The 14,742-nt window shown below is 32.9% G+C and overlaps 1 protein-coding gene across 1 annotated transcript; it reads left to right on the forward strand.

Moving 5' to 3' along the window:
* The first annotated feature begins 10,774 nt into the window (after positions 1 to 10,774).
* On the forward strand, positions 10,775 to 11,636 carry LOC116003937 (protein RKD1-like). Its single transcript, XM_031243876.1, has 2 exons — positions 10,775 to 11,248; positions 11,319 to 11,636. Exons 1-2 carry the CDS (start codon positions 10,775 to 10,777, stop codon positions 11,634 to 11,636), a joined length of 792 nt encoding a protein of 263 aa, XP_031099736.1.
* The last annotated feature ends 3,106 nt before the right edge of the window (positions 11,637 to 14,742 follow it).

The raw sequence follows: 14,742 nt of genomic DNA on the forward strand, positions 1-14,742 counted from the left end.
AATAGTGGACTAAAAGTGGCAAATACTAAATAAGACTGGCCGTAATGTGGCAAAAATTAATGAAGTGGGCTAAAATTGGCAATGGCCCAATAACAGTAGGACCAAAAATGGAAATGACTCCATTATAAATGTATTGTAATTCTTAAACTACTAAGTAATTTTATTTTTCAATATTATATTATCTTTAAAGAAAAGTAAATGATAATTTCTAGTTTGGGTGCTACCTTAGTAGTCAACGGAGGAATAAATTAAATAGCTTTGATTTAATTAATTGTACCCAAGTTTTGTTCAAGGTAAACCCTCTCTTATGTAATAACATACAAACTACACCGAAGAGGCAAATCACTATAGAAAGACTATATAAGGCAGGCTTGACCAAAATAGTGTTAGTAAAAATTGAATTGAACTCGTGGCCTTCTTGTGCGAGAATAGTGCTCTACACACTTAGCCAACCTTTTAGTAGTGCTATTAAGCATTTTTGTTCTAGGACGCAACAATGGTGAAATTAGCTTATCAAATGCTATTCCATTGAATATCTTTGTGTGCAAGGATGGTAGGCAACAATTTAGAAAATATACGTAATAAATTAAATTAATTATTGTCCATCTTCCTAACAACTTGCATTTTTGTTCAATGTATATTACGAATATAATTTCAATTTCATGAATCCAAATTTAATATAGTAATTAGTGTTCATTTCTTTATAATTTCAAACTGTCCTTTAATATGTGTAGCGTTTAGCCCATTAGCTTTGTATTTTGTTTGGGCTTTGTTTTGTGCATTGATTGCTTTTTATTTTTATGCTAGACCATTTGGTTGGCCCTCTTTTAGTCCAAGACTCCTCTTATTCAATCCTTCCACATCAACCAAGTTTAATCAAGTGACCTTCATCTGCCAGCTTGGCATCTCGACCACATGTTCCAGTCATCCAAAGCGTCCATTGCATGCAACCAGCCCCTTAGGCTTCTTGCTCCATTAACTCACCCCGTCGCCCCGATCCATCTTTCTTCCCTTTTTCTTTTTTTATGTTGACTTACCTGGTTGGGTAGAAGTTTAGAATTTTACTTGGACTGATTTGCCTCTAAAATAGATATTTATGGCGATAGATTGCTAATTATGCACATGAGTTTGTAAAAAGAACATATTTGGTCCAATTAATTTTGTTACACTAAAGAAATAGATGGATAGAATCCCTAAGTTGATTCCTTTAACAGGTTTATTGAACTTGCATGGGAGCCTATGCTGTAACGTTTTCCTTCTGTTATTATTATTAGGATTATTATCAATAATAATAAATTAAGTATTTTATGTGGTGCAGACTATTTAGGCTGAGTAAGTACTAGTCTGTGGTCAACATTAGGTAGTCAGTTACCTACATTGATGGGGATGTATGACTATAGATAGACCCCCTAGTCCTCTCACTGCTCAGTTCACGCAATACACCATCTAAATTACTGAGCCAAGTGAGAGAAACAATTCTGGTTTTACGGTGACTCCACAAGCAGCCCTGGGAGCCTCTTCTCAACGTGCATCAGTCACAACAACTAAAGTATTATAAACTATGGTTAGAGGTTAGTAGATCCATTTTAATTACCACATATTAATTGTTCAATGTGGTTTACATACTTATATTTGGTATCAGTGTCTAGTTAAATCTCTGCCTAGTTTTTTTTTATTGCATAAATTTATTTTATTTCACATATGGCTATACATTGTTGTATAATTGATAATGCATATGTAATTTATTGTCTGCAATCTTTTTCCTCTGGGCTGCTGAAATTTTTTATTTAATTTCCACATTAAGGAATTTCCGCATGAGTTTGTCTATGTTGGTTGTGCAACTCATTGTTATGTGTTGTGCAACCCGTCATTGTGGGTTGTGCAATGTATATTTTGATTTTATTTATTTATCGTCCCGCTGGTTGAAGGATCACGAGACATATCAACCGGTTGTGCAGTGTCCGTGCGAACTGTACAATTAGGCATTACAAGATGCACAATAGTAGTTATAGAAATAAATAACTACAGAAATGCATGTTTACAAGATGTATAATCACTTATCCACAAATAAACAATCAAACATTACAAGATACACAATAGGTATTTCGCACCGGAGAGGTGGTTCTCAATTGATCTTGCCTCTATATATGTATATATATAATGGTATACGAGTATTTATTTTACATTAAACAAATTAAAGTATATTAATTTTAATATGAAGTCCAAGCACAAATAATACGAACATATTTCGGGGATTGTATTAATTTTATATGTTAGTTGCAGATTATATACTATCGGCCCAAAATTACTAAAATATCATTAATTATGTGATTTTTAGAATAGAAAAAATATCTTTAATACCTTTAATGAGAGTTTTAATGTTAACTCTTAAATGTCAATCGTTATACCCTGCACCACGGTGCACATAGCAATGTGCACCACGTACGTAAAACGACGTCGTTTCGGTGTTAGTGGATGCGGACGCGAATGACTCAGGGAATTCATTATCTATAATACACATAATCATTATCTATAATACATAGAACTTTTGCCTAGAATACACAGAATATTTGCCTAGAATACACAGAATATTGACACAAAATACACATATGTTAGTGGACGCGGACGCGAATGACTCCAGGGAATTCATTATCTATAATACACATATTCATTATATATAATACACAGAACGTTTGCCTAGAATACAAAGAATGTTTGCCCAGAATACACAGAATATTGACACAAAATACACAGAACTCATCCTCCTAACATTCGAATGCACAAACACATCACAACTTGTGTTAATAACATGAATACACATAATATTTACACAAAATACACAGAACTCATCTTCCTAAACATCCGAATGCACAAACACATCACAACATGTGTTACTAACATGAAATCACAACATGTATTACTAACATGAATACACATAACGGTTGCCTAGAATACACAGAACGGTTGCCTAGAATACACAGAATGATTGCCTGGAATACACAGAATATTAACATAAATACAGAGATCGGCCGAAACGAGAAACGTGATTTTCAAAAAAAAACGGACGATTAGTTCACAATGCTCAAAACGGCATCGTTTAGGTACGTGGTGCACAGTATAATTTGCCCTTAAATGTATGTTTCTGTAATAATTTTTCATGTACCTCTGAATAAATTACTATAGTCAATGACACACATCATTCAATATAATAGTATAGTAATACTTTTGTAAATAAACAGATTAAATTTTTACTTAAATACATTTACCTTATAATTTCATCCCTTTAAAATATTTTTTTTAAGAGAATAATATTCCATTATCTATCTATATCTATATCTATGTAATAACAGAAGTGCCTGACAAGTTTTTCCACCTAAACTCAGGGATATTTTAATAATATCAAATATTTGGACAAAAATACAATTTAGAATTAATATTTAAACACTTTAAATAAAGTATTATAATTTTTTCTAAACTTAATTGACCCATATTTATTACACTTAATCTTTCTAATATAATCTTACTTCTATTATATTATACTAAATATATTATTATACCCTAATTTCCATAACTTACTTTATAATCCCCTAGACTAGTACACGTCATTCCATATAGATCTACATATTACTATAACAATTATATATAAATAAATACTGCACGCTAATCAACTTAATTAATACCAATTATCTTAATTATTACCTATTAAATTTGGTATATACAATTTTACCAAATTTGATTTTTTTTTACATATAATTGAAATAATATATTTAGTTTAATATTTTATTATTATAGATATTTTTAATTTTATTTTTAATTTTTTTTGAATTTCAATTAAAAAATTTAAAATTTAAATAATTTCATTTGATTGTACATTTTAAAATATTTATATTTCTTCAATTTTTTTTTAAATTTAAATTCATAATAACATAATGTTGTTCGTGCATCACACGGGTAAAACACTAGTGTTATTAATAATAATAGTCAAAGATCAGGGGAGAAATAAGAGAGGTTGTTATTAAGGATAGAAATAGGTCCGTCCAAGTTTTTTAGCTACTTTCTCAACCTATTGAAGCACAACGAGTCAACAGTTGACTCCACTACAGTTGCCTCCACTGAGGCTTGAACCCACTACCATCATCCATGTGGGAGTGTTAATAGGGACACCGGGTGCCACTTGATCACAAGGTCTTTGACAGGTTCGTCGAAGTTGATCTTAAAAAATTAGGTTAGAACCTACTATAAAAATTTAAGGTATAAGTCTGGGTCTAAGTGTGAATGTGGACTTTTTGTTAGGCTCAAGTCAGAGTTTATAATTGTCGTGGTCCATGGTACTACTATTGATAGTTTTTAGATCAAACAATAGTTATATTATGCATCCTGGTTCAATACACAGAATTTGACTTCATAAGGTATAGAATTCCTGTTCATAATACAAATACACATAAACACGATATAATGAACATGAATTATGTGTATTATGCTAAGTGTTAATGTGTCATTATCTATATAATTATGTACATTATGAACATAAATTTTGTTCTTTATAAATTCAAATTCTGTATATTACACCAAGGGTCCTAGTCCACGATATAAATTGCCTAGATCAAATGAGCCACCTGCTTCCTTTATTTTCTTTCGTTTTCTTTCTTTAATCAAGTTGGGTTCCACATCCCAATTGCTACACACAGCCCAATTTGGCTAATGACAATGGGAAATGATTAACTAATTAAATTTAGCTAAGCATATGAGATAAGCATACTAATTAGCAAAGTTAAACTTATATTAATAGCTCATGATACCATTCAAAACTCTAAAATTGCCATTAGGCGTTATTAGACCCCTATCTAATTAAAAATACAATCTCTCTCCATCAACATCTTATAAAGGGAAAATTGTAATTTATGCCCCTCCATAATATGCCAATTATCAATGTCACCCCTGAATTATTAGTGGTGTAAATATTGCCCCTTCAATTTTTAAAAATGGTACATATATTGCCCCTCCCGTGGTGTAAATATTGCCCCTCCTTCGTTACGAGAGGGGCAATATATGTACCTTTTTAAAAATTGAGGGGCAACATTTACACCATTAATAATTTAGGGGTGACATTGATAATTGCCATATTATTGAGGGGCAAAATTTACAATTTTCCCTCTTATAAATTAAAATCACTCAAATTAATCACCAAATTAAGACACTTATAATGGCATATTTAAGAATTAAAAATAAATATAATTACATAAATAAGCTAAGGATCCAACAGGAGTGTTAACTATTTTGATTGTATGTTATATAATTATACTACAATACTTTTATTTTAATTTACTTTACATTTCCTAACATCTTAACTAATTAAAATTATTTGTTATATAGGGATTAAGGTGACCGGCTTATTTTGAATTTATTATGTTTTTCTTCCCTCCTAACCAATTAATACAATAAATTGTATAATGAAATTTAATATATATACTTGCGAGATTACAAATAACATTTTTCTTTTGTAATAATAATGTTTCAATTTGCATGCTTAATTAATGTACACATGAATCTCCCGACCGGAGTCAATTCCATGTTAAGCTTTAATTTGAAGAAACGTGCATGAACATGGAACACTTATAATGGCATATTTAAGAATTAAACTTTCAAACAAACTTTATTACAATAATGGTATTGTAAACACTGAATTCTAAATTAAAAAATATATATATGTATTTTTTTTATTGTAGCTACAAATTTATTTAATTTAATAATAGTAATAAAGTAGAATACTTAACCCTAACTTACTCTGCAACACACCATTGATAGAATATTCTACAAGTATATATGATTGTAAATCTCTTATCATGATGATTCTAAAATATTATTTGTAATCAAAATGATTAGAACCATTTTTTTTAAAATCAATCATGGTATAGTCATTATTTAGTATAACTTCAATATCGTTATGTAAATATATATATATATATATATATATATATATATATAACAATCTTTATTGCATAAGTAATATATAAATAATATAATGCTTTTCCGTATGCATTATGATTCATTCTCTTGTACAATCATAGTTGTATCTTTGTATCTCATTTTGTGGCCTGGTTCTCATTATATTCTTTCATGATATACGCATGCATTTTAATTACTCCTTACCCCCTATTATATATCATTTGAACTACAAAATTTGTATTATTACAGATTTTAGCATTTCCCCCCTCTCTCATTATTATACAAATACTTTAACCAATTAAAAACACTAAATTAAAATACACATTGGTCATTGGTCTAATCGTGCAAAGCGCGTGTAATAACACAACTTTCCACAAAAATTATTTAAATAATAATTATTTACAACCTTTTTTTGGGTTCGCCTAGATTACAAACTATTTAACATTTATTGCTAAATTTTTTTTCAGTATAAAATGGTTCCGAGTTGGGTAGAGTTTTCCTCCAATTCAATATATTTCAATTGAAAATTAAATTAGCTTGAGAGTGATGGAACAAGGCAACGGAGTTGGTGATTATCACCCGCCACTGCCGTCGATTAGGAGGTTGAGGACGATGGAGTACCCTGGCTCTCCTCCTCCACCGAGACAATGTCCTTGTTGTCATTCCGGTGACACCAAATTTTGCTATTTTAGCAACTACAACAAGAATCAACCAAGGTATTACTGTCGGACATGCAAGCACCATTGGACTCATGGTGGCATTCAACGTGATATCCCCATTGGCGGCAAGTCACACAAGGGAAGGAAATCTACCAATAGGTACGAGAATAAGAGGGTCCAACCATCGCTACCTCAACTCCAACCATCTTTTCCACAAGCAAATGTGGCTCCTCTAGTTTTCGGTCGCTTTGGCGCTTCCTCCGATGGTGACACCTTATCGCGTTGAAAATGGGTATCTCATTATGGTAAACCCACTGAGAACTATTGATCCACCATATAACTCAAGCCAAAATGCTTTCCAACCTACAACAGAGGGTTAAACGAGTAACGTTTCATGTCACCTCTGGTACCGTATTGATTGTTGAATAAATTAAATGGATTTATTTTAATTTAATTCACCTTAATTTATGTTATATTTCATGAAGCATATGTGCGACTACCGTGCGAGTGTGAGTGTTTAGGTGCATAGCATGTCAACACACATATAGTGTGCGCGTGGGTAAGCGAGTGGCATGTGAATATAGATATTTTATACAACCACATATGCTTGTTATCTTTTATGTCCTCCATCGATCTTAAATTATTGTCCATACATATAATAAATGTATTGTAATTCTTAAACTAGTAAGTAATTTTATTTTTCAATATTATATTCTTTAAAGAAAAATGAAAGATAATTTCTAGTTTAGGTGCTACCTTAGTCCTCAAGGTAAACCCTCTGATCTCTTATGTAATAGCACATAAATTATACCGAAGAGACAAATCACTATAGAAAGACCCCATAGGGCAGGCTTGACCAAGACAGTATTGGTAAAAATTGAACCCATGATCTTCTTCTGCGAGAATAGTGCTCTACAAACTTAGCCACCCTTTTGGTAGTGCTGTTAGGCATTTTTGTTCTAGGACCCAACAATGGTGAAGTTATAGTTATATATATTATGAAGGAAAATAATATAGCAAATAGAAATGAAATTATATTTGATTTATTTTGATTTTATTTCGTAACAAAATTTCATTTTATGCAAATAAGTATTTCAATTGTTATACTTTAAATATAAATTAAAAATATATATCTAAATTCGAATCAAATGAAGTTATTTCAATTTTAATTTTTTTAATTGAAGTTCAAAAAAAAATTAAAAATATAATTAAAAATATCTATAATATTAAAAAAATATTAAATTAAATATAGTATTTCAATTATATGTAAAAAAAAATAATAAATTTGGTAGAATTGTATATACCAAATTTAATATGTACGGAGTAGTAATTAAAGTGATTGGTGTTAATTAAGCAAATTAGCATGTAGTATTTATTGTTGGTCCCGAATGGGTGGTGAAAAGTCTAGAGGGGGGGGGGTGAATAGACTTTTCAAGCAAATTAAAAATTAATAACACTTTAATTAAAAATAATTCCAAGTGAATAAATTCAACTTGAAATGCACAGCGGAATAAAGTACGTAAAGTGCTATAATTAAAACGCAGTGAAGGAGATGAGATATATCACATGCAATACGATAGAAATACTTGGAATAGCTCAAATGTGATATATAATAAATTTGGCTTGCATGCGGACGTAAGAGATAACAAATAATAGCAAACCCAGATAAGAATGAATAGTGATGAATAGTGACGAAATAGTAACTGGGTTTAGAAAATATTATGCTGCAAATTAGAGTGTGTGTGTGAGCATGAATATTATGTGTGCAAAGCAAAAATATATATATGTGGGCAGTAAATAAATGAGAGAGAGATTTTTAAGTGGTTCGGCCAAATCCAGCCTACGTCCACTATACTCCTTTCACTATCTTCAATCACCCAGATACAATAGTGAACACCAAGTGCCAACCCAGCACTTCTATCTACACCTAGTAGATATTGAGTATTTCGCACAAAGCTATACTCCTACACCAACGAGTGTCTCGCACAAAGCTACACTCCCCAGGGTTTTCACAAGCTTCTCTTGTTACTCAGCCATCTGTCTACACCACGTAGAAATTTTGATACAAGGTAGTAAAAGAGAATATTTTTCTCCAACTCTCAAGGACTAGAGATATGGGTTTCTGATTTTTCGAATTTTTCTTGCTTTGCTACTCTCAGATGTTTCACACTGCCTTTCTTGCTTATCACTTGTATATCTCTTTTTTTTTTTTCTCTACTTCTTCTTGCTCAAGTGTCCCGTATTTATAGCTTATGAAAGAATTAATCCGTTGGAAAAAATTAATTCTTTATTGTTGATCTCATGTGCTGATTGCAGTCTCCATGTGGTTTAGGTAGTGTGCTGAGTTGTTGATTGCAGTCTCCATGTGGTTTAGGTAGTGTGCTGAGTTGTATTTTGCAGTCTCCATGTGGTTTAGGTAGTGTGCTGAGTTGTATTTTCGTTGTTGTATTTCTTCATACTTCTTCCTTTGTCTTTGCATCTCCAGATATTCTTGCGTGATGCCTCCTGATATTCTGGTCATCAGTCTCTCCGCTTATTCAAAATATACAGAACTGATATTCCTCCGCTTCTTGCTCCTCTTGTTTTTCTTTCTCCCCTCCTGATATTCCTCCTCCAACTTTTCTTTTCTGGCCGAAAGGTCTTCTTTAATAACTTAAAATAATTAGTGTAGTGTAGTATTTGGAGCAAATCAGTCAAATATATCCGTTGAAGTGGGATAATTTGAACAAATCAGATTTATACACCTTTGTCTTTTTGTGTTTATATTACTTCCTTGTAATATTCTTCTTTTGTCCTTAGTGTTTGTATTACTTCCTTGTAATATTCCTTCATTTGTCCTTAGTGTTTGTATTACTTCCTTGTAATATTCCTTCATGAATTTTCGCATCTTCCATGTGCATTTTCGCAGTCTTCAATGTGCATTTTCATCTGAATTAATTTTTCTCAAAATAAACTCTCCTGGGATTCGAACACAGCACCACTTAGATCATTTCCCAAGTTCAACTCCAATGCTCTACTCAATCCTTTGTTTATTATGCCTGTAAATAATATATAAGTAGTAATATTCTGAGAAGTTCTGATTTCCTAAAATTTTGTGGCTTAGGGGATTCGAACCAGAGACCCTTCACCATGTATACAAGTCTTCTACCATCTCTGCTGCTTCAACCATTTGCTACTTCTAGTGCTCCAATTAAATTTAAGCTCCGTCCAATTCGAACAAAGTTCCTTTATTCTCCAAGAATTCTTCCAAGTGGACTTCTTAACTCTTTTAGATACATACCTCTACGAAATTTTTGGCTTTCTAATTTTTCAAACTAAAATACATTTTTGGCTCATCAAAATCTAAATACAAATATTCCTAACAATTTCCCCCTTTTTGATGATGCCAAAACCTATACTCAGTCATTTGGCTTAGTCTTTGAAAAATATAAACTTCAAAAATTTTCATTTTATTTCGACTAGCCATAGATGAGTTTAACAATGATTTTTGACTTAGAAGAATTGTTTTCAGACAATAAAATTCCTACATGCATTATTGAGACTGGTTTAATTCATTTTAAAATATTTCTCAATCATGCATTTATACAAACTAAATCAAAAACAATTCTTCATACCAAAAAATTAAAATAACTTGTACTGAATAACTCCTTCCCCCTAACTCCTTCCCCCTATGTATATGCCAAGAATAAATAAAGAACATGTATACCAAATATTTACCTCTTTGCGATCCTTTTTTTTTTTTTAGACTTCTTTTGCACCAAATGACTGTCATTCTTTTCCCCCTTTTTGACATCATCAAAGAAACGCTGGATAGGAATGAAATCCTTGCTCTTGAATCATTTGCGCCATGGTGCATTTGCTTGCTTGTGCCACAAGTTAGCAAAAATTGATTATTCCACAAAATAGGATACGAGACCCTAATAATAGGATCAACCTAACCATTTCACAATAAGGCATAGCCCCGATAGATCACTGTTCCCTTGTGATAAAAATGATTGAAAACCGCAATGGACGAGAACAGTAAGAGGTGATAATTAATATCTTTCGACAGTACGACCTTCCTTGAAACCCTTAATTTGTTTGAACAATTTTCACACGATCTCCTTTGCTATAAAATCACCATTCGTCGTTCCATCAATCTCCTTGATTTTATAGCTTACATAAAAGAAATGGCAAATACGACATATCCCTCATCTTCGGATAACTCTTCCTTTTGGGATGACATTATCGTATCACCGTTAAGAGATAGTGCACAAAGTATAGATTTTACTGCTGTCGAAAATTTTGAGAATGCTCCACCAGAGTCGAAAGAGATAATTGCTTCACCGGGTACAGATGTTGTGGCTATTGATCAAGGTGCTGCTGTAGTAGTGGAGGAAGATAATACCACTGCAACGCTAGATGTAGCAGCTATGAATGCAAGTGTATTTCGTGGGAGAAAGAGAACTAGAAGAACATTTTGTGATACTACCACACTAACTTTTGAAAAATTTTCTAAATATTTTTATCTGCCTTCTGAACAAGCTGCAGAGGAATTGCAGGTTGGGCGCGAAGTTTTTAAGAAAAAGTGTAGGGAAGTGGGAATTTCCTACTGGCCTTATCGAAAACTCGTGAGTCTGGACAGATTATTGGCAAAAGTTCAGGTAATTTCTATATTCCTATATCTTTTTCAACTTAACATTTTCGAAGGGGGTTTAACAAAGTGTGATATAGGAATTTGGTGAAATCAAGGATCAAGCTGAACTGCAAAGAACAATTAAGGGGCTGGAGGACGAGAGAGATGCGATACTTCAAAATCCAAATTTAGACTTGGCTGAAGCAACAGTAAGGCTTAGAGACAAATGTGATAGGAATAGTTCTAGAAAGAGAAGGTATATAGATCCAGCAGCTTTTCCTTCAACTACTCCTGGAAGTTCATCACAAGCTCCTATATTTCCTGATATTCCTGAATTAGCACCAGAAGAAATACAGGAGGTACTTGCTTGGCTAGATGAGGATGATCCTCCTCCCAAAAATATTAGCGACAAATAAGCATAGAGAGCATGGATGGAGAATACTATGTATAAAAAAAAAATCTCTTTAGATCATGTATAGGCGTACTGTAAGTAACATACGAAAGCATCACAATTTTATATATATATATATATATTTTTTTTTAATTTTTCGTAATACATAATCCATCAAAATAGGCAATCCTCAAACCTTTTCTACTTTACGAATCCAAGGATAAAAGAATTACATAAAATGCTTACTATTTTAACAAACAAACAAAAACATGTAGTGCAATAAAGGATTACTACGGGAAAGCATATATCTACGTGATTGTGTGTGTATTGTACATGCCATTCTAATAATTAAGATAATGGTAGATAATCATGAAATGCCATAGGAATAAATCACCAAACATACTTATATAACATATAAACTTATGCAACGTTACATGCAAATAAAAACATATACTTGAGCTATAATTAGAGATTAATATTTAGATACTTAGCTCAATTCAATCATGCCCATTTCATGCCTTAGAGTGATGAATCTTGATTCGCATAAAGGCTTTGTAAGGATGTCCGCAATTTGATTTTCAGTGGGTATGTACTCAATCTTTAGATCTTTCTTTTCGATGTGATCCCGGATGAAATGGTGTCTTACATCAATGTGCTTGGTTCGTGAATGAAGTACAGGATTTTGGGTAATCGCGATTGCACTAGTATTGTCACAAAAAATACTAACATCATCGCAATTAATTCCATAATCCTTTAACTGTTGTTTCATCTACAAAATTTGTGCACAACAACTCCCTGCTGCGATATATTCTGCTTCGGCTGTGCTTGTCGCAATGGAGTTTTGTTTCTTACTAAACCAAGAAACTAACCTTCCCCCTAAGAACTGGCACGTCCCTGAGGTACTTTTTCTATCAATTTTGCAACCTGCAAAATCTGCATCTGAAAATCCTGTTAGTTCAAAGTTACCTTCTTTTGGATACCACAGTCCAACGTTGATAGTGCTTTTGAGGTAACGAATAATTTTCTTGGTCGCAAGAAAATGACTCTCTTTGGGTTGTGATTGGAATCTCGCACATACACCTACTGAATATGATATGTCGGGTCTACTTGCAGTGAGGTATATCAAAGATCCAATCATTCCTCGATACTTCGTTTGATCAACATCTTTGCCTTCTTCATCCTTGTCCAGTTTGAGAGATGTGCTCATTGGAATTTTGACTGAGCTTTTTCCTTCTAAGCCGAATTTCTTGATAAGATCTCTTGTGTATTTGGATTGATTAATGAATATACCTTCCTTCGATTGTTTGACTTGCAATCCAAGAAAGTAATTTAGTTCTCCCATCATGCTCATTTCGAATCTGTTTTGCATAAGCTTAGAAAATTTCTCACATAAATTGGCATTAGTACTTCCAAAAATAATATCATCAACATAAATTTGTACTAATAAAATATGATTATTTTCTTGAATTCTAAATAAGGTTTTGTCAACAAGGCCTTTGGTAAAACCACAACTAATTAAAAACATTGATAGGGTATCATACCAAGCTCTAGGTGCTTGTTTTAACCCATATAACGCCTTCTTTAGTTTATAAACCTTGTCAACTTCACCTTGTACCTAAAATCCGGGTGGTTGTTCAACATATACTTCCTCTTCAAGTAAGCCATTAAGGAATGCACTTTTCACCTCCATTTGATAAACCGTGAAATTCTTGTATGCAGCGTAGGCTAGGAAAATTCGGATCGCTTCAAGTCTTGCAACTGGGGCAAAAGTCTCATCAAAATCTATTCCTTCTTCTTGAGAATATCCCTTTGCCACTAGCCTTGCTTTATTCCTAACAATGATGCCATCTTCGTTTGCTTTGTTCCTAAAGACCCATTTAGTTCCAATAACATTGTGATTTTTTGGTCTTGGGACAAGCTCCCAAACATCATTTCTTTTGAATTGATTCAATTCTTCTTGCATAGCCTCAATCCAACTTGCATCACTTAAAGCTTCGTCAATTTCTTTCGGTTCCATTTGAGATAGAAAGCATGCAAACAAAGCATCCCTTGTAGAAGATCTTGTTTTCACACCATCGTGCATGTTTCCAATAATAAGATCTTGAGGGTGATCTTTGAGCCATCTCAAATCTGGTTGAAAGTTGTTTAGGGGAGAGGATGACAGAGTAAGGTTATTTGTAAGTGGGATTGAGAAAGATGGGTTTTGGTTTGTAGAGTTGGTTCCATCCTCATTTCCAAGGTCAGCCTCAACTTCATCACTTGCTGCGTCATTTATGTACTGCTTTCCAATTTCAGTGAAATTTAATTCTAGATCATTTAACCCCTGTAAAACATCATCTTCAGAAGAATCATTAGTAACACTTAAATCATTATGGACGTTCTTACCCATATTTGGAGTATTTGGTTCTTGGATTTTTGGTGATTCATCAAATACAACATGAATTGATTCTTCTACCACCACTGTCCTTTTGTTTAGTATTCTGAATGCTCTACTGGTAGACGAATATCCCAAAAATATTGCTTCATCTGCACGCTCATCAAATGTTTTTAGATACGATTTACCATTATTAAGAACAAAACATTTGCAACCAAAAGAGTGAAAATAGCTAAGATTAGGCTTTCTCCCTTTCCATAATTCATATGATGTCTTGTTGTATATTTTGTGAATCATGCTTCTGTTCTGAGTATAACAAGCAGTGTTGATAGCCTCCGCCCAAAAACGTTTGGGTAGCTCGGCTGCTGAAATCATGACTCGTGCAGCTTCTTTAAGTGTTCTATTTCTTCTTTCGGCTACACCATTTTGTTGTGGCGTCCTTGCGGCAGATAGTTGGTGCAAAATCCCTTGTGAACTGCAGTAGGCCTGAATCACACCATTCACGAATTCTGTACCTCTGTCTGTACGGATTTTGGAGATTTTTGCGTCCTTTTCGTTTTGAAGTTGTTGCAAGAGCTCTGGCAATCTTTGTTCCACTTCGTTCTTCTTATTGATGAATATCGTCCAAGTGTACCTGGAAAAATCATCAACAACAACAAGAGTATATTTCTTACCACTTATACTTACCGGGTCTACTGGACCAAAGAGATCCATATGTAGTAGACTAAGAGGTCTTGATGTAGATTCTTGTGTCTTA

Source organism: Ipomoea triloba, chromosome 14, assembly GCF_003576645.1.
Source record: "Ipomoea triloba cultivar NCNSP0323 chromosome 14, ASM357664v1".
Classification (NCBI taxonomy): Eukaryota; Viridiplantae; Streptophyta; class Magnoliopsida; order Solanales; family Convolvulaceae; genus Ipomoea; species Ipomoea triloba.